General features: G+C 44.9%; 1 protein-coding gene across 1 annotated transcript in view; it reads right to left on the bottom strand.

Moving 5' to 3' along the window:
• The window catches only part of GALNT8 (polypeptide N-acetylgalactosaminyltransferase 8), a 62,718-nt gene extending 43,181 nt beyond the window's left edge, over positions 1-19,537 (bottom strand). The window contains exon 1 of the mRNA XM_074983656.1: positions 19,324-19,537. Coding sequence (XP_074839757.1) covers positions 19,324-19,537 — 214 coding nt within the window. The remainder of the gene's footprint in view (positions 1-19,323) is intronic.
• Positions 19,538-19,897: the final 360 nt, after the last annotated feature.

Below are 19,897 nucleotides of genomic sequence, written 5' to 3'. Positions count from 1 at the left end.
AATCGACTTTTGGCGGCGAGACGTCGAAGTCGCTAACCCCATGAGGGGATGGGAATAGCGCCCTACTTCGAAGTTGAACGTCGAAGTAGGGCACGTGTAGACGATCCACGTCCCGCAACATCGAAATAGCGGGGTCCGCCATGGCGGCCATCAGCTGAGGGGTTGAGAGATGCTCTCTCTCCAGCCCCTGCGGGGATCTATGGTCACCGTGTGCAGCAGCCCTTAGCCCAGGGCTTCTGGCTGCTGCTGCTGCAGCTGGGGATCCATGCTGCATGCACAGGGTCTGCAACCAGTTGTCGGCTCTGTGGATCTTGTGTTGTTTAGTGCAACTGTGTCTGGGAGGGGCCTTTAAGGGAGCGACTTGCTGTTGAGTCCACCCTGTGACCCTGTCTGCAGCTGTTCCTGGCACCCTTATTTCGATGTGTGCTACTTTGGCGTGTAGACGTTCCCTCGCAGCGCCTATTTCGATGTGGTGCTGCCCAACGTCGAAGTTGAACGTCGACGTTGCCAGCCCTGGAGGACATGTAGACGTTATTCATCGAAATAGACTATTTCGATATCGCTACATCAAAATAAGCTATTTCAATGTAGCGTGCACGTGTAGATGTAGCCTCAGAGTGATGAAGACTCTGAGGAGAACATGGACATACACAAATGTGAAACACTGGAGAGAAGAAACAGGGGAGATGCTGGTTGCACCCAGTGCTTTGTACACACTGGAGTGCCAGTTCTGGTGCATGAAATAAGTTCAGACTGATGGAACCACATTGTTCTGTAGGTATGGGATGATCAGCAGTGGCTACAAAACTTCCACATGCATAAAGCCGTATTCATGGAACTTCGTGAATTGCTTTCTCCTTCCCTGAAGCACTGTGATACCAAAATGAGACCAGTTCTAACAGTTCAAACCTGAGTGGTAATAGCTCTGTGGAAGCTTACAGTGACAGACAGCTACCAGTCAGCGGGCAATCAATTCGCAGTGGACACATCTAGAGTGGGTGCTGCTGTCATCCAGCTAGACAAGGCAAGTTAATACCCTTCTACTGTGAAGGACTGTGACTCTTGGAAACGTGCAGGACAAAGTGGATGGTTTTGCCAGGGTGGGGTTCCCTAACTTCAGTGGCGCGATAGACAGAACACACATCTCTTTCTTGGCACCAGACCACCTTGCCACAGAACACCTAAACTGCAAGGGGTACTTCTCAGTAATGTTGCAGACATCACAAGGGTCATATCACTGACATCGATAATGGAATGGTTGGGAAAGGTGAATGATGCATCTTTAGGAATACTGGTCTGATCAGAAAGCTGCAGAGTGGGACTTTCTTCCCAGACTAGAAAATCAGCATTGGAGAGGTGGAGTTGCTAGCAGTAATCCTGGGAATCCAGCTTACCCCTTGCTCCATTGGCTCTTGAAGCCATACGCAGACAGCCTGAACCACAGTAAGGAATTGCTCAACTACCAACTGAGCAAGTGCAGAATGGTAGTAGAATGTTCATTTGGCCATTTAAAACCCAGGGTTGTGAACCTCCTCACTTGGTTAGACCTCAGCTAAAGCAACATTCCCATCATAGTGGCAGCCTGCTGTGTGCTCCACTCCCTAGATGAGAACATGTCATGCCAGGATGGAGGGCAGAGGCAGACCACCTGGCCACTAATTATGAACAGCCAGACATCAGAACAATAAGGAGAGTGCAGTGAGGGGTACTGCTAATCAGGGAGGCTTTGAAAAACAGATTTATGAATGACTAGTCAGGGACAAGACAGTCACACCTATTGCTGTTAAGAAGCTGTTCCCTGTATGACATGTGCTGGCTTGCAAAACCCTCCCCCTTGGTACCACAAACAATAAAGACACTGTTTCTGAGAGCTTAATCATTTTTATTTAGTGGACAATATGTAACACACAGTAAAGGAGTTTATGGCAGAGGCTTCAGAGGTGGGTTAGCTAGGACAAGAGGCATTTTACTAACTCTGGTGGGGGAATGTCAGCCTTCTACTCTCAGAAGCATCGCTAGGAGTGGAATGCATGGCTTCCCTCGAGTACTCATTCTGGGCTGCAGTCGGGCACTGTGCTCCTGCACCAGGCACCTTAGGAGCTCCGTTTGCTGCATCATCATCTTCAACATATCCTGGGTCAGGATTTCATGCTCTGAGTGCTCTCTTCTTTCAATCTGTTCTCCTCTCCTCCAGCGTGGTTCTCCTCCATGCTTTTAACTGTGCCCTGTCCTTGCATGCGCTCTAGGACCAAATCTTAGCAGGTTTGTTTTCTCCTTCGGATCTGTGCCAGTCTAGTAGCTCTGGGAGGGTAGGCAGCAGTGGTCAAAAAGTCCATTGTTGAGCACAGTGCAATAAAACACAAATGAAGGCCAGACGTTTGGGAGATATTTTACTGTAGATGAGCTAAGCTTTACAACATGCAAAGGAATTTCAGGAAAGAGCCTGTGTGGCAAACAATTGGGATGTGTTATACACAAGGACAAATTCTGACTTTTAAGCATCCTCTGTGCACCAGATACTACACAGAGATTTTAAGGACCCTGTTTGACTCAGTTCACTTTCAGTCATGGTAAGGCACAGATCGGAGCATGATTTCAAGCCTGTGATGCCAAAAGTAATTTCTGCAGCTGTGCATGCTGCAAGCAGGATGGAGGCATGGTGTCTTCCAGGGTTGTGGCTGTCACAGTCACTGTGTGTTTCCCCTCCCTGCTTTGCTGGAGCTTAAAGAGTTTCCCTTTCCCCAGGGGCCAATGAAAAGGGAAAGAAAAGGGGCAGGCATGGAAGTATGACTTGTGTTATTGGGGCTGTGTGGCTGTCATGATTGCTGCACGTTTACCCCCTACTTTGGCTGGGATGGTGAAAGTTTCCCTTCCCCAAGGAGCCTGGGGGGTGGCAAGGCATGACAGTGTGGCTTGCATTTTCCTCATCAGGGCTGTGTGTGTGGTGCTTGTGATCACCGTATGCTTCCCCCACTCTTTGTCAAGACCATGAAAGTTTCTCTTCCCCCCTGCCCCCAGAAACCTAGGGAGGGCAAGGAAGGGGCATAATCCAGGCTTTACAGAACAGCTTGCACTATCATAGCTTAATGCACCTTCTCCTGCTTCCTCTGGGTTGCAAAAAGAAATAGCAGCCTCCTTAGAATAATACACTTTGATAAGGAACAGATGCTGTCTGAATGCAGGCAGAAGGCTGGTTAGTATGCTGCATTGCTCTCAGATTACTTACTGCTGGTTTGGTGTTCTATTGTGTAGGTCATAATAAGGCAGGTCTCCCCAGAAACCTCATGAGAAGAATTAAAGAGTATCCATCCAAGAGATTTATGAAGATGTGAAGAGAGGATTGCTGCTCTGTCCTCACACGTTAACAAGTTGTTGGTGGGGCAGAGGCAGGCTGCATGCAGCACCCGCTACAGTGCCTTGTAGCATTATTAAAAATGAGAACTCACCAGAAGTGCCCTCCCGGCCATCAGGGTCCAGCTGCAAAATGTTCTGGGAGGAGGGCATGAGGTCCAAAGTTAAAAAAATCACCTGGCTGTATGTGAGGTCAGCTGCTCCATTCACCTGCTGACCCTTGTTGTCTTCTTCCTCTTCCTCCATGTCTTCCCTGCTGTAGCCAGAGACTGCCTGAGGAATCTCTTGGGAGGTGGCCATGGACTGTTTGGGGAAGCTGGCTGGGTCCCCCACTTACAGTCCCATGTAGCTGCTCATAGGAGTGTCATGTTTGCAGCAATGAGCCAAAACATCTGTTTGCTTCCTTTGTCATCTGGTACACCTGTCTGAGCTCCTTTATTTTCACGTGGCACTGCTGGGCATCCCTGGTGTATCCTTTTTCCACCACACCCTGTGAGATCTTGCCATAGACGTCTGTGTTTCTTTTGCTGCTTCATAGTTCTGCTAGTACAGCTTCATCTCCCCCCACCACTGCCCCCCACCACCCCGCAATAAGGTCCAGGATCTCCTGCACACTCTGTGCTGGAGCTAGTCTGCAACCCTGGCAATTCACGGCCAGATGTGCTGTTGAGGTATGCTGCCTTCTCCACTCGCCACACTGGCCAAACAGAAAATGAAATTCAAACTTTTCTGGGCCATTTCCTGCACACCTGGAGATCCTCAGAGCTCAAAGTGGTAGCCAGAGTGGTCACATTGGGGCACTATGGGACACCTGCAGCAGGCCAAAAATATTGAATTTCACAGTGTTCCATCTGCACTACCCTCAAGTCGACGGTGGAGTTAATTTTGGCATTACTCCTCATGAAAAGCAGGAGTACAAAATGGTTGACCTTAGGAGCCTTTAAAGTCAGCAGAGAAGACCCTGTCGTGTGAGCTGATTGTTTAGAACACCAACCTCAGTCAGTTAAATTTGGCCTAATCTTCTAGCAGAGCCCAGGCCTCAGAATTCCCTGTGCCATGGGCAGGCGGGAGTCGGGGAGCTGCCTAGGGGAGTACTCTGGTGACCCTCCTCTACAGATGACAGTCACCTCCAGTACTGCACACCCTAGCTGCGTCTACACGTGCACGCTACTTCGAAGTAGCGGCACCAACTTCGAAATAGCGCCCGTCGCGTCTACACGCATCGGGCGCTATTTCGAAGTTAACTTCGACGTTAGGCGGCGAGACGTCGAAGTCGCTAACCCCATGAGCGGATAGGAATAGCGCCCTACTTCGACGTTCAACGTCGAAGTAGGGACCGTGTAGACGATCCGCGTCCCGCAATGTCGAAATTGCCGGGTCCTCCATGGCGGCCATCAGCTGGGGGGTTGAGAGATGCTCTCTCTCCAGCCCCTGCGGGGCTCTATGGTCACCGTGGGCAGCAGCCCTTAGCCCAGGGCTTCTGGCTGCTTCTGCGGCAGCTGGGGATCTATGCTGCAGGCACAGGGTCTGCAACCAGTTGTCAGCTCTGTGTATCTTGTGTTGTTTAGTGCAACTGGGTCTGGGAGGGGCCCTTTAAGGGAGCGGCTGGCTGTTGAGTCCGCCCTGTGACCCTGTCTGCAGCTGTGCCTGGCACCCTTATTTCGATGTGAGCTACTTTGACGTGTAGACGTTCCCTCGCTGCGCCTATTTCGATGTTGGGCTGAGCAACGTCGAAGTTGAACATCGACGTTGCCGGCCCTGGAGGACGTGTAGACGTTATTCATCGCAATAGTCTATTTCGATGTCGCAACATCGAAATAAGCTATTTCGATGTTGGCTGCACGTGTAGACGTAGCCCCTGGCCCCAAATGACTCCAGAGGCACTCCCTGGAAGCCCCATGGAGGCAACGTGTGCCACAGGACACCAATCCCCGCTGGCTGCATTTGAGAAATGTTGCTCTAGATAACATGTTGACGATAAAACCATGGCAGCTGGCAGCGCCCTGGCTGCTCTGCCATTCCCACCATTGCTTCAAGTATGATGGAACAGGATAGGCCGGTGGCTGGGGCGGGAAGAGGGGAGTAGGCATCATACTGACTGCAAGGCCTGATACTGCAGCACTTAGTCAGGTGATTTCAGTGCCACACCTCATTAGGTAAGGCTACAGGACTGTACCCATTTGTCACAAGGATGGATTTCTCCCTAGCTTCAGAGCCTGTAGCCAGACAGCCAGCCCCCTCTCAGACCAGCATTGCTGGGAACACAAGGGAGCCAAAACAACAGGGCACTTAACATAAATTCCAGCACAGCCTTTGAAGCTGTGAGAAGCACAGGTGTGCTGCTACAATGTGCCTCTGGGAACATATACAACGATTAGGCTCACAGCAGACAGAGAAGCTGTGACAGACATGCCTCTTAGCCCCTACTAAATAACGTGATGCACGCACACCAACATCCTAGGTGGGAAAATATTTACCTTAATAAAAGGAATGTCCAGTAGTCGAAACTTACTGTTTCTCTCCCTTGCAAGTGTAAACTACTCTTGCAAGAGCTGGCGTCGCCCAGACAGACCAGCCCCAATTTTGCATAAGAAAGGAGAAAGAGAATAAAGGAGTACAGAGGTATAAGTATGGGACCTACAGCACCATGGTTTTTGAGTGCTTTTCACTATCTATCTGCTGGTCAGGTAAGTGACAGCCTCCCAAGGCTTCTGTAGCTAAGAGGGTCCCTGAGCCTTGTCCCTTATTCGTCTTTCCGCGGAATTGAGTGACCGATCCTGGCTTGGCACCGCTGGAATCGAGAGATGCAAGGAGGGTAAGAAGCACCCACACCTGATCTCCTATCTTTAGTGTACACATATTTTGAAATAGAGCTCTATACTTTGTTTTCTTTCTTTGGGATGGTGGCTTCAGTTTTGTAACTTGTTTGTGTGTGTAACATCTCTACATTTAAATAAGTAGGCACTAGCAATTTTGTAACCACATGATTAGAATCTAGTTTAATAAATTTTGGTAACCATTTGTGCATAAGCCTGACTTGTTTCTCTGGTTTACTGTAAAGCAGCCAACACAATTAAAGAACCTCAGCCGTTTTGGCTATAAAGCCTGGCCATTAGGTGAGAGTACTAAGAGCCTAGCGTTGAGTTGTGCCGCCTCCACGGGGCAAACTCTTGGGGCTCCTGTCAGTCAATCCTGACTGCCCACTGCGAAGGGGCTCTGAGCTCTAGCAGTTAAAGTCACGGGTGTGGAAAGGCTCTTAGTGCTGCCATTGGGGCACCTGTCAGTCAGTGTTGACTGCCCACTGCGAAGGGGCTCTGAGCTCTAGCAGTTAAAGTCACGGATGGTATAAAACGGGCATAGCTGGCACCTCACCAAACATCCTTGGCCATCGGCTAACAGAGCCTTCACGGCTGCACCCAATCTATCACAAGGAGGTTCATTTACTTAACGTTAAGTTACCAAATCAAACAAACAAACAAAAGAAAAACCAATCTTCCCTCATTCCTTACCCTCTGGCTCTGGGGCTGGGAGTTGAGTGCCTGGATGGCCAACCAGGAGAGATTCAGGTGCCACTCAGCTGAGTTGCAAAGCACCCGCAACCACCCACAATAGACAGCATGTGTTTCTTTTGGAGGTGCACATCCACACGTGCTTTGGAGCACATAACAGAATTTATTCTGCCCATGGGTGGAAAAAAATAGAGGGAACACGAGCCAGGATTGTCTGTCTCCGTACCTATCCTAACAGCCCTTTATAGGCCAAGCACTCTTTATTTTGCTGAACTGGATGCACTTGCATCCAGAACACTGGGTTTAGGCTGTTCACAAGGACCAGGTACTCTGTGACTTTCCCTGCACCCCTTTCCAGGTGAAAAAATTTATATATATTTTCCTTCTTGCAGAGTGGCCTCCCAAAACTCAGTGCAGAAACTGTTGTGCCTCAACATTCTGCAGCAGCATTTACTTTACACCTTGTCAGGGACTGACAGTTTTTCTTAATCCTTCCAAATATTCCCCTTTGTGATTTACCCAAATATCAACATTTCAGTGATCGTTTCCCACACGTCCCATGCTGTGGTCCTTGCACAATCTTATCTCTATCTCCTAGATTTTGGAGTCACTTTGTAAATAGGCTTTTTCATCTCTGCATGTGGATTCTCTACTTCAGGCTCAAGTTCATGAGCAAAGGGGAGTAAACATTCTCTGATCTCCTCCGTGAACTGCAGATCAGCAGTCAGTTGCTCTTTCTTGAACTTGAGGTTCTGCAGTTTGCTTTCCACTAACTCCAGTTGTTCTAGGAGCTCACCAGGCTTTTGTAGGAGAACTATAAAAGACATCTTTGATACCTTTTTCCTTGCAATGGTGACCTCTTTCTGTTGGTAGTGTAGTCCTGTCTGTGTCCTCAGGCAGGTGTGTTTTACCGGTATTTCAGCCACAGCCTGCGTGGTACCCTGTTGAATTTGGGATTTTATTTGGGGTCCCCCCGGATCATTTGAGATTTCATTCGTGTCTGACCCCCAGTGTCCCACCAAGCCAGGGTTCACATGTGGGTGTCTACAACAGCTTGCTGAGCCTGGGACTTGATCTAGGTCTCTGAGATACCCTCCTGAGTTTTCTTCAAATGGGCCTGTATTAATTCTTCCTGCAAAGATAAGCATTGCTGCTTTTCCTCCTCAAACTTCACCTGAGCGTGAGCTAACCAGGTGGGTGATGACTTTCCCCCATGAGGTGCTTACATTGTCCACCTCTTAATATAGAATCATCAAAGATTAGGGTTGGAAGAGACCTCAGGAGGTCACCTAGTCCAGTACTCTGCTCAAAGCAGGACCAATCCCATTAAAATAATTCCATCCAGGGCTTTGTCAAGACATGCCTTAAAAACTTCTAAAGATGGAGATTCCACCACCTCTCTGGCCAGCCCATTCCAGTGCCTCACCACGCTCCTATCAAAATAGATTTTCCTAATATCCAATCTAGATCTCCCCTATTGCAACTTGAAACTGTTGCTTCTTGTTCTGTTATCTCCCACTACTGAGAACAGATTGGCTCCATCCTCTTTGTAAACCCCCTTCAAGTCGTTAAAAGTAGCTATCAAATTCCTGCTCACTTTTCTGAAGACTAAATAAGGCCAGTTCCCTGGTCCTCTGTCATGTGCTCCAGCCCCTGATCATTGTTGTTGACTTCTGGTGGTCTCTCTCCAATTTGCCCACATCCTTTCTGTGGTAGGGAACCCAAAGCTGAACACGCTGCTCCAGATGTGGCCTTCCCAGTGTCAAATAGATGGGAATAATCACTTCCCTCAGTCTCCTGGCAGTGCTCCTACTAATGCAGCCCAGTACGCCTTAGTGTTCTTGCCAACAGGAACACACTGATGACTCTCACCCAGCTTCTCATTTACTGTAATCCCCAAGGCTTTTTCTATACAACTGCTGCCTAACCTGTGAGTCCGCAAGCTGGAGCAGTGTTTGGGATTCTTCAGTCATAAGAACAGGACTGTGTACTTGTCCATGCTAAGCAACAAATTTTTGGACCAACTCTATAATTTATTTAAGCTATGCTGGATCCTATCCCTACCCTCCAGCGTATCTACCTCTTTCCCCCAACTTAGTGTCATCTGCGAACTTGCTGAAAGTACAAACCAGCCTGTCCTCCAGATCAATGATACTTTCTAAGCTAATCCCCGAGTCCTTAGGGAAGATTGCAACCTCTCCCTTGGTCTCCCTTTGCCATCTTTACTCCAGTCTCTAATTCTCTTCTTTCTTTTCCTAGTAAATGTCAAATCTTCTGATCCTGGGATGGTTTTCTAGCCCTCGTTGTTTGAGAGTTAGGAACTCCATCCAGTTTCACCATAAAACTGTGGACAAAGACAGGCCTCTCTGCCCATGGCAGTGCTCAATCCAGCTCTTTGACCCCAAAACACCAGCTCAACTTCTGCAGTGGGAGAGATGCAAGTCCTTCCATGGATTCAGTGAGGAGCTGGTCTAAGCTGCTTACCTTACTTGTTCTTCCTAAACGAGTGTGCAGCCACAAGTTGAGTCTAAAAATCCCTCATCTACTGTTCCCACACCCTAACTTCTGCTACCTGCAGTTTTACTGTGACTGACTGGTTACACATAAAGCAAATCACGGCACCCTCTGGTTCCCTCTCACCAATACCTGCAATTAACTGTGTGGCTATCTGTGTCCTTTTTAGGTCCTGTGTATCACTGAGTTTTGGTCACTCAGGGTCTTTCTCCACTGTGAGCTTCCCCCAGTGAATTCTTCTGTTTACAATAGTGCCCTGGCCACTTGTCTCCTTTCTCATCAAATTCGGCTTCAGATTTTTCCACCCCTTCCACCACTAAAGCCAGCTCTGTGTCCCCCTGCGTAGAACTTTCAGTAAGTGCTCCAACATGATCTGATCCAAGACTTTCTTCACTGAACTGTCTCGGGGCAGAGCTTCAGTGTCACAAGGTAGAATAATTACTGGGCTCCAGCCATCAGGCACCTTGTGGGAATGGTACTACACACAACCTGTGTCTATATGCCTCAGAATTCAGCCATAATCAGTCCAGGATGGCAGCCTTCACCACTGGATTGGAGTTCCCTGGCTTATCTCTTACCGCTATGTAAGCTGCCTGCACCTCACCCACCAGGAAGGTGCTATGTAGCTACCCCCAGTCAACACCATACAGTCTACTACTTTTGTCACCTAGGCAAATGTTCAGAAAGTGACCACAGCATCATCTTCTGTTCCAAGCTTCTACAGGGCTGGGATCAACCAGCCCCTGTCCCAACAGGAGCAGGGTCACCAGATGTGGCTCAGCCTCCACTTTTTTATGTTCAGTCCTGTTTTTGGAGATAAGTTCCTGTCACCTCTGCTGCTGTGCAGCAAACTGGGCCTCCCGCTGTTTCTGTTGGTTTTCCATCACTTGTATCAGCAGGGCCTGGTTTGCTGCTGCTATCCTGCCATTAACTGCCTCCATCTTTCCCCTTATTCCAGGGCAGCTTGGCAACCTAACTTCTGGTATCACGTGTCACTGGGTCAGATGTCTATTCAGTGCCAAGCATATGCTGCCCTGTCTAGCTTTTTGCAAGACTGTTTATTTCCTTGATGGAGATTAGCAAACAAACAGAGTCTTAGCTCATTCTTTACTCTTTGGCTTCAGGGCAACTACTCTGAAGGGTCTCCGGCACTCCTGTTCCTTGGCAATAGTGCAGTTGTAGTTAACTCTGGCTCCCTTATTGGAGCAACTCCACCCCAAGGGGCTCACTCCACTCCAGTGTTGCTTTCCCTCCCCATGGCACTGTTTGTCTCCATCCATCTACCAGCTGCTTCTCAGCAGCCCTTTATGGCTACGTCTACACGTGAAGCCTACATCGAAGTAGCCTATTTTGATGTGGCGACATCGAAATAGGCTATTTCGATGAATAACGTCTACACGCCCTCCAGGGCTGGCAACGTCGATGTTCAACATTGACGTTGGGCAGCACCACATCGAAATAGGCGCAGCGAGGGAACGTCTACATGCCAAAGTAGCACACATCAAAATAAGGGTGCCAGGCACAGCTGCAGACAGGGTCACAGGGCGGACTCAACAGCAAGCCACTCCCTTAAAGGGCCCCTCCCAGACACAGTTGCACTAAACAGCACAAGATCCACAGAGCCGACAACTGGTTGCAGACCCTGTGCATGCAGCATGGATCCCCAGCTGCAGCAGCAGCAGCCAGAAGCCCTGGGCTAAGGGCTGCTGCACACGGTGACCATAGAGCCCCGCAGGGGCTGGAGAGAGAGCGTCTCTCAACCCCTCAGCTGATGGCCGCCATGGCGGACCCCGCTATTTCGATGTTGCGAGAAGCGCAATGACTACACGGTCCCTACTTCGACGTTGAACATCGAAGTAGGGCGCTATTCCCATCCCCTCATGGGGTTAGTGGCTTCGACGTCTTGCCGCCTAACGTCGATGTTAACATCGAAATAGCGCCCAACACGTGTAGCTGTGATGGACGCTATTTCGAAGTTAGTGCCGCTACTTCGAAGTAGCGTGCATGTGTAGACACAGCTTATGGGTGCTGGTGTTGTTCAGCCCTCTTTAACTGGCTGGACTGAACTCAGCTGCTCTGGTTCTGAGGAGCCATGTTTATCCTATCCACAGGGACCAGCTACCTTGTGACACCCTTCCAAATAAAATCCCACTTAGCATGAATTCCTGACACAGGGATTTCCTATCAAAACAATAAAGCAGTCCAGTAGCACTTTAAAGACTAACACAATAATTTATTAGGTGATGAGCTTTCGTGGGACAGACCCACTTCTTCAGACCATTGCCTTACCAGAACAGACTCAATATTTAAGGCACAGGGATTTCCTGTATCGTCAGTCCTAAATCCCTGATCTCTTCTTAGCAGAGGTGTAAAGAAGAAATACTTCATCACACTGCCCAAGTACATTTTCTCAGGATTTGTACTTTATTCAAGTAACTAACATTCATGAAACTTGTACTTTCACTTAAGTATTTTTTTAGAAAATACCGTATATGTTACTCACCTACCATTTGCAAAAGTATTTAGTTACTCACTACTTTCCTCACCCCACAAGCCAGTCTTCCAATCTGCTGAAGCACGGCTGCACGTGCTGTTATCCAGTCATCATGCAGTGACAATGTTTTTCAAAAAACCAACAAGCACAATGACCCTGCCCAAGAAGAACCTTTTCAATAGCTTTTAAATACTTGTATCAACATTTTTTCATTCAAATACAGTATTTATGGGGTATCTGCCATCCCTAGTGACCAAGGCTGTTGCCCAAGGTGATGTGCCTAGGGTGTGCACATAAAGAGACTCATCTGACTCTATCCGCAGGCCAGTCAGGAAGGGAAACCCAGGAGGGAGCACAGCAGCACTTAATCCGTCTCAGGTAAGTCTCCGTCTCTGCTCTGGTGGGAGAAGCTGCAAGGTGGATGCCCAGGGCAGGGGATCCCCATTCTCCCTGGGACAGAGGGTCCTCCTGCAGAAGCCCTATGGGAAGAGAGTGGGGTAGGCTATGCTAGAAGAGGCTGAGGGTGGATGGCTGAGGGTTGAAGAAGCGTAAGTAGATTCTCTCTGTTCTGGCTGGCTGGCATTTGTGGGAGGAGAGAGAGAATGCTGACTGATTGGGATTTGGAGTAACCCTGCTATCTGGGTGTGTGTCAGTGGGGAGCAGATCTGGGTCCACCCTCACCCCCTTTTCCTCCTAAGCTTCACTGTGGGACGAAGAAGAAACACTGGGCTACAAACTGGGGAGTGGGGTATGACACTTGAGTTTTGAGGTAGGAACCTTTTAATTGTGGCCCTCCCCTTCCAGCAGTTGGTCTTCCTGTCTTCATGATTCCCTGGCTGGCTTAGAAGTTTTGCTCACTTTTTGGGGGTGGATGGGGGGGCTGCTGCTTCTGCTGCTTCCCCAATGTGTGGCAGGTGGGTGGATGAAGAAGAGATAACTGTTACTCAAATCAGGTCTCCCAGGAGTCCCCTAGGGAAATGAATCACAGTGGGTGATGCCTGGTGGGATGGCTGAAACACATTTACCTTTCAGTCAATTCTTAATGACCTAGCCACACCCTCAGGTTCTGTTTATGTTTTCACTACGGCTGGGTCTACATGTGCCCCTTCCTTTCAAAAGGGGCATGTTAATGAGCACATTCAAAATATGCTAATGAGGCATTGCAATGAATATGCAGCACCTCATTAACATAATGGCGGCTGCGGCAATTTGAAAGTGCGGCTTTTCAAATCGCGCCACCCGTGGAGATGGGACCTTCCGAAAGGACCCCCCCTAGTTTTCAAAAGCCCTTCTTCCGATCACCAAATAGGAAAAAGAGCTTTTGAAAACTTGGGGGGGTCTTTCAGAAGGTCCCATCTCCACGGGCGGCACGCAATTTGAAAAGCCACACTTTCGAATCGCCGCAGCTGCCATTATACTAATGAGGTGCTGCATATTCATTGCAACGCCTCATTAGCATATTTCGAACCTACTCATTAACATGCCCCTTTCGAAAGGAAGGGGCACATGTAGACCCAGCCTACAAGCTGTATTTATTAGTAAACTGAAATTTCTCAGGTCAGGTACCTTCTTAAAGCTCTCTGACCTTTGAGCACAGTGTTATTCTTGTAACAAGATTATTAATAAGGATTTTTCGTTGCTTCCATCTTAATCTGCAAACCTTCTTCATTCTCTGGATGAGGTGTGATTGTTGTGACTCACGGTTTCAATGAGGCACTTAAACTCAGAGGAATTTAATGGGAATATAGGCTGTCCGCCATCCCCTCTGCAGTGTTTAACCCCTGCTGTTCTGGCTCATAAAAAAGCTTGGTAGAAAGCACCTTTTTAATAACTTTTTTGTGTAATATGTTTTAAGCTTTTTGTCTGTTTATAATTTCAAAGCTATGGGAAATTATGGAAGGATGTCTGGTAATATGTAATGACAGGAGAAGTTGAGATGCAAAGAGTTCATGCTTTAAAGCTGCTAAAACACAGAGGTTGTACCCACTCTTGCATTCTTCTTTCAAAAGAGGAATGCAAATGAGGGAATTTGAAAATGCAAATGAGGCACCTATTTACATATCTTGTGCTTCATTTGCATAATCTTTTTTCAGAAGAGATTCTTTCGAAAGAAAAAAGTGGTGTAGGTGGGGCTCTTTTGAAAATAATTCATTGGGGCTTAGCCTTTTTTATAGTTAGAAGGTGGGTAGTAATTTGGGACAATTTAGGATTAAAGTTAAAGTTTACCATTTTTTACAAATTTTGATGTTTCTTTTTAAAAGGGGTTACATCTTTTAAAATTAAGCCTTTTATTTTTAATGGGAGAATTTTTTTGAAACCTGATTTAACAATATTTTGCATAACAAATTGTAACCACGATTGAATTTGGATGCATCTTAACCCCCATGAAGTATTATATTGAAATTTGTTTATGGCCTTTATGATTTTATTTCAATCTCTCTCTTGATTTTGGTACCAATTTACCAAAGTGGTAATAGACTTATAATTGAATTTTGCTATTTTGTTAAGGGAATCTGACAAAGGTTCTTTTAGTGATGACAGCTTATGGCCCATATTACTTAATTTTTGGGCCAATGACTTCGCATTTAAGGTATTTATGATTTCCAGTCCTGTGCCTGCCCCACCTAAAATTTTTGCTTTTAAATTTTGTTTTTTCCTTTTTACAGCAGATAACACATCCCTTACCCATGTATCCCATCCTTGCAACAATGGTGCTATTAAAGGACCACATCTGTATATCCTTTATGGAAAGTTGCAAGTTTACAGTTATCTTTTTTAATGCATACTGTGGGTGTGCAACGATTAACCTTTTTGAATTTTGTTTTACGACTATGGGTTCTATTTTGCTGCTATATGGCTTTGGCAATATTAATACCTGTTTTGATATCAGGATCCAAATGTTCCAGCAATAATTTACATTTTAGAATAATTTACTTTTAGTGTAGTATTAAACCAACCTATACAACTTGTTTTATTAATATGAAACCACTAAGCTGCATAAACTATTTACCTTCCCAGAAGCATTATACCACTGTTGATAACCATCTTTGCATTTTAGATTAATAAATACACTTTTTACTGGTGTGTGTAACCTTATTAATTGAGTTTTAGAATAAAATTGCCCATTTGAATATATGGCAATGCTTACATTCCCCTCCTGGATTTTATACTGCAAATTGGTGTCAATGCAGGAACATTGTTTATGGCTGTCTGTCACTAATCCTTCTTTGCATTTAGTTATGTTGGGATTTGTTAGATCCCATTTACACGAAGACCTAATTGTCTCTACGCTGCCTAGAGGAGGAATAGTCTTTTTCCAGGCATTGGGCATGTTTGCCAGAATTGAGTGAGCTTTATTACCTATTTTATCCTTCCACTGAAGTCCACACCTTCCCATAATTGTATATGCATAAATGGATATGGGACCTTGTACCTTTGTATTACGAGAAGGAAACTATATATCATCTTCATATGTTTTAACTGGTAATTTTTTTTAAAAATTTGGATCTGGAATGATGGTACAAAAATAGTAATTACCAGGGTTTACAATAAGAGCAACACTTAACCTTAAACATATTAAACTATATACATAATAATTTGTTAAGTAGAACCGATGACAAGGGCTGTATGGGCACTTTATAATTTGAGAAAATAGAAAGACATTAATTAGGTTTACATTATTACATTTTGCATCTTATTAAGAATACTAGCCCCTTTCCATGGTTTTAGCTGACTGGCATGAAACCATTTGGAAATTTATTTTTTATGCAGATTTTTACCTTATAAACTGTAGGACTTGCTTTGTTTATAATTTTTACTGGTTCTACCCATTTGGGACTTAAAATGTGACCCTTTTTAGAACAGTATTTATACAACACCAAATTTTTTATTTTTTACTAGTTAGCCCATGATTTAGTCTTTGGTTCATATTTTTAATATTAGTTCTTAACTGTATTGCAACCTTATATTGAATGTTAGTAATATTTTTTAAGATTTTTTTAATCTACTGCTTGAGTTGCAATTTAGGCTGAAAATTATTAGGGGGTATTCCTTCCAACCACCAATGTTCTGGAAGCCTTATTAATTTTCCAGTTATTACCTTATGTGGGGTATACCCATGTGATGCGACCGCAGATCTTAATGCCATGAGTATTAGTGGAAGCTTATGGTCCCAATTTTTTTTTGACAATTTATTACTTTTTTTAATGCTGTTTTTAACACTTTATTGGTACGTTCCACCAGTCCTGAACTTTGTGGATGACCTGCTATATGAAATTCCTGTTTTACTCCTATGCATAATGCTTTTACTACAGAACCCGTAAAATGAGGACCTTGATTGGAGTCTATTATCTTAGGCAATCCGAACCTTGAGAATACCTTCTTCAACAAAAATTTTGGGGTAATGTTAGCTGTATTAGATTTAGTAGGGTAAGTCTTCACCCACTTAGTAAAGGAGTTTACTACTACCAAACAATACTTGTGTCCTTTAGCTGTTACAGGTAAGGGTCCAATGTAGTCTACCTGCAGTCTTGTCCAAGGGCCTCCTATAGTTTGATGTCTTAAGGGAATCTTGTTTACCTGAGGATTTGGGTTATTTGCTGCACATTTTAGACAATTATTGATGCAACGTATCACATCCTGTACCAAGCTAGGCCACCATGCAGTACTGATTACTTTTTGTATGGTTTTATCCACACCAAAATGTGCTTGGTTACGTATTATTATAATTAATTCTCCCCTTAAACAAGTTGGGAACACGATTAGAGGAAGAGCTCTGACATCATCTTTAATTGCCATTATTAGACCTGATTTGTCTTTAAAGATCTTATAATTTTTAAAGGTGCCTTTTTTAATAATTGCTGAATCTCTTTGTCTTTATTTTGCCGTTCCTTAATATTTGGGTATTTTATGTTCTTTATTGGACCTGATTTTACTTTGCTTACTTGTTTATCGGATAAGGTCCATCAAGAATCTTCGGTCTTTATTGCTGCCTCTTTTGTTGGTAAATTAACATGATTGTTTTAATTTGAAAGTTTTTCTATATCCTTTTTGTGTGCCTTTACTTTAAACAAATAAGTACCTCCTTCTTGGTTTTGTGCCAGGTCCCACGCATGCAATAAATATTTAGTATGCGCTATAAGATGCCCATCTGCTGATCACATGTTTCTAGCTTTTTAAATTGGTAGCCATTTAGATAATGCCTGAATCACCCAACTTGAGTCAGAACATATACAACTATTAGATGTTAAATTTTTATAGTGCAGGACAGCTAGTATTGCTACCAACTCAGTCGCTTGAGCCTAATGGTTTTACAGTGCCCTGCAGCACCTTCCCCAAACTCAGGCAGAAGGCAGCACACTCTGCGCGTGGATGGCCCTCTTTATAATAACAGCTACCATCTGTGACCCAAATTATTAATTTAGCATCTAAAATAGACTGGTACTTAATTTGAAGTTTTAATGGAGAACTTTCTTTGTTGACATTATTACAGGGGAGAGGACACATATGTTCTTGGACCTCTATCTGTAAAGCATACGGCAAGCAAGAAAACCGTGGCGCTCTTTCTATTTCGACATTGCTATTTAACAAACTCAGGCTACATCTACACTAGCCCCAAACTTCGAAATGGCCATGCAAATGGCCATTTCAAAGTTTACTAATGAAGCGCTGAAATGCATATTCAGCGCTTCATTAGCATGCGGGCGGCCGCGGCACTTCGAAGTTGACGCGCCTCGCCGCTGCGCGGCTCATCCCGACAGGGCTCCTTTTCGAAAGGACCCCACCTACTTCGAAGTCCCCTTATTCCCATCAGCAGTCACCAAACTATAAAACTATTTATTTAATTTAGTTAACCTTACTAACATAACAATACTGTAAACTTAACTATCAATCCGGTTGTCAAAAAAATAATGAAATAAACATATATTTATATACAAGAATTTACACAGACTGACCCCACCCAAAGTATTTTATACCACGAGTTAGATTAGGTAGGTTTTAAGTGGGATGCCAGGCTGATCTATGGACGAGCCCGCAATGTCTTTCTTTTTCTTTTTTTTTAGTTTTTTTAGTTTTTTAATATTTGACATGTCGTCCTGCGTGGTGTATGCCTATAAGAAATTATTTCTGTGTGCAAGTAAGTTTATAACTTCTTGTATAACAAAACTGAACTTATGTGAAGAATGGACCAATATACACCCCTCAATGTCAAGTAGAGTGCATGTGTATATTTAGTTTTGAATTTTACTGTCCTTTGATATTACAACAATCCAGTCACAACGTGTCAGGGGAGAGTGAGAGACCAAGATGGATGGTGCTACCTCCTTCTATAACCAATCGTTACCAGGGGGACCCTAGGTCACCTGACCCTGGTTTTCCTGCCTTTTCTTCCCGCCTTTTCTTTTGAGGTAAATTGCTGAGTCATCTTAAACAAAATGGAGTCCTTACTGACAGCCTACTGGCCGCCATTTTAAAATTTCACATTAAACAAATTTACCCTAACACATATTCATACACACATAAGCAGCAGGAAAGGTTAGCCATCCAAATATGCACTGAGAGTTTCAGATGGGATCATGCTCAGGGTGACTAGCCCCTCCTGCAGCTGCACTGCTCTGTTTTGCATGCTTGGTCAATCTGCTGCAGATATATCTACCCAAGCTGAAAATTACATCTCCAAGTACAGTGGAGACAGACCCTTAGATTTTTCTTGACCTATTCTTTGTTCTCAGGGTTGAACAATCTTCCCTTTAGCTCTCCTTTGGTGCTGCTTTTGTACACAGGTCAGTCAGCATGTATCACCAGTCTCAGCAACTCACCTGTATCATAGCACCATTGCCAGCATTTTCCAGTTCAAGGACTGAGAAGAACAAAGATAGGACCTGGTTATGGCTTCTCACATACAAATCCTTTGCTTTCCAGGACAGCACAGGCTAGGTAAAATGAGGAAAGACCTCCCTTCCTTTCAAAACAGGCACATGTCTCACAACAGATTTCTTACATAACAATACAATCTAAGAAATTCTTTCCCCTTGTGATTAATCTGCTGGTATGAGCAGCTCTGCCAACTGTTTCATATTTCATCTTAATTGCTTCCTTCTAACATAGCAAATCTTGATGTTTCTAACATATATGTCTATTAATTCCTAAATGATGAAACCTTGTCCAGTTCTAAAAGAGCTGTTGATGATAGCAGCCTAGAAAGTAAAGCAGGTAAGAATAGCTATCAGTGAGAGGCTATTCCCTGGAGATATGGTAGAGAAATCCTCAAGTCTTTTCTTAAAACAGAATGTTGCAGAGAAAATGTGTCCAGACAAATCCTAAGAAACACACGAAAACATAAAGTACTTCTGAAGTGCTACAAAAGTACCTCCAGAGCAGAAGATCCCAGAGATGGAATTCTAGTGTACTTAGGTGTTCTAAATCTGCTGCTGAACAGCAAGGCATTTTACTTACAGATGTTGTGAATGTGCATCTCCAAATGGTCCAGCCGCTCAATTACTGCATCTTCGTGGCTAAAAGATGAGGAACGAGCCTCAAAGTGTCTATGGCTTTCCTTTTTCAGTTCTTGTATTACACTCTTCGTGTAAAACACAAGGAAGATATTCGCAGTGGATACAAGAATCAGCACAGTTGGAAAGAGACCTGGTAATCTTCTCCACGAGACCATTTTCTCTCTCTCTCTCTCTCTCTCTGTACATATATATGTATATTTCCTGGTAGTGAATCTTATTCAGTCGCAGATGTGTACAGGATGTTGCTTCCCCGCATTAGTTCCAATACACCTCTTTGGAACAGACATCAAGACTGCAGGTGGAGCAATCTCTTTGAGCTTGAATGTGTCAAAGGCAGCAATTATGCCTTTTACCTGCACTATGTGCAATACAAACTTCCCTTTAAGAGGAAGGTGCGGAGCTGTAAGAGACTTGCCTAGTGAGGTAAAGAATTTGATTGTTCTGATGTGGCACATTGCCAAAGATCTAATATTGCTGGATGTTTGTCATGAAAAAATACACAATCAATCTGCAAG

This window comes from Carettochelys insculpta, chromosome 1 (genome assembly GCF_033958435.1).
Source record: "Carettochelys insculpta isolate YL-2023 chromosome 1, ASM3395843v1, whole genome shotgun sequence".
NCBI classification, from domain to species: Eukaryota; Metazoa; Chordata; order Testudines; family Carettochelyidae; genus Carettochelys; species Carettochelys insculpta.
Note: the sequence above shows the minus strand (reverse complement) of the source record. Positions and strands in the feature narration are given on the sequence as shown.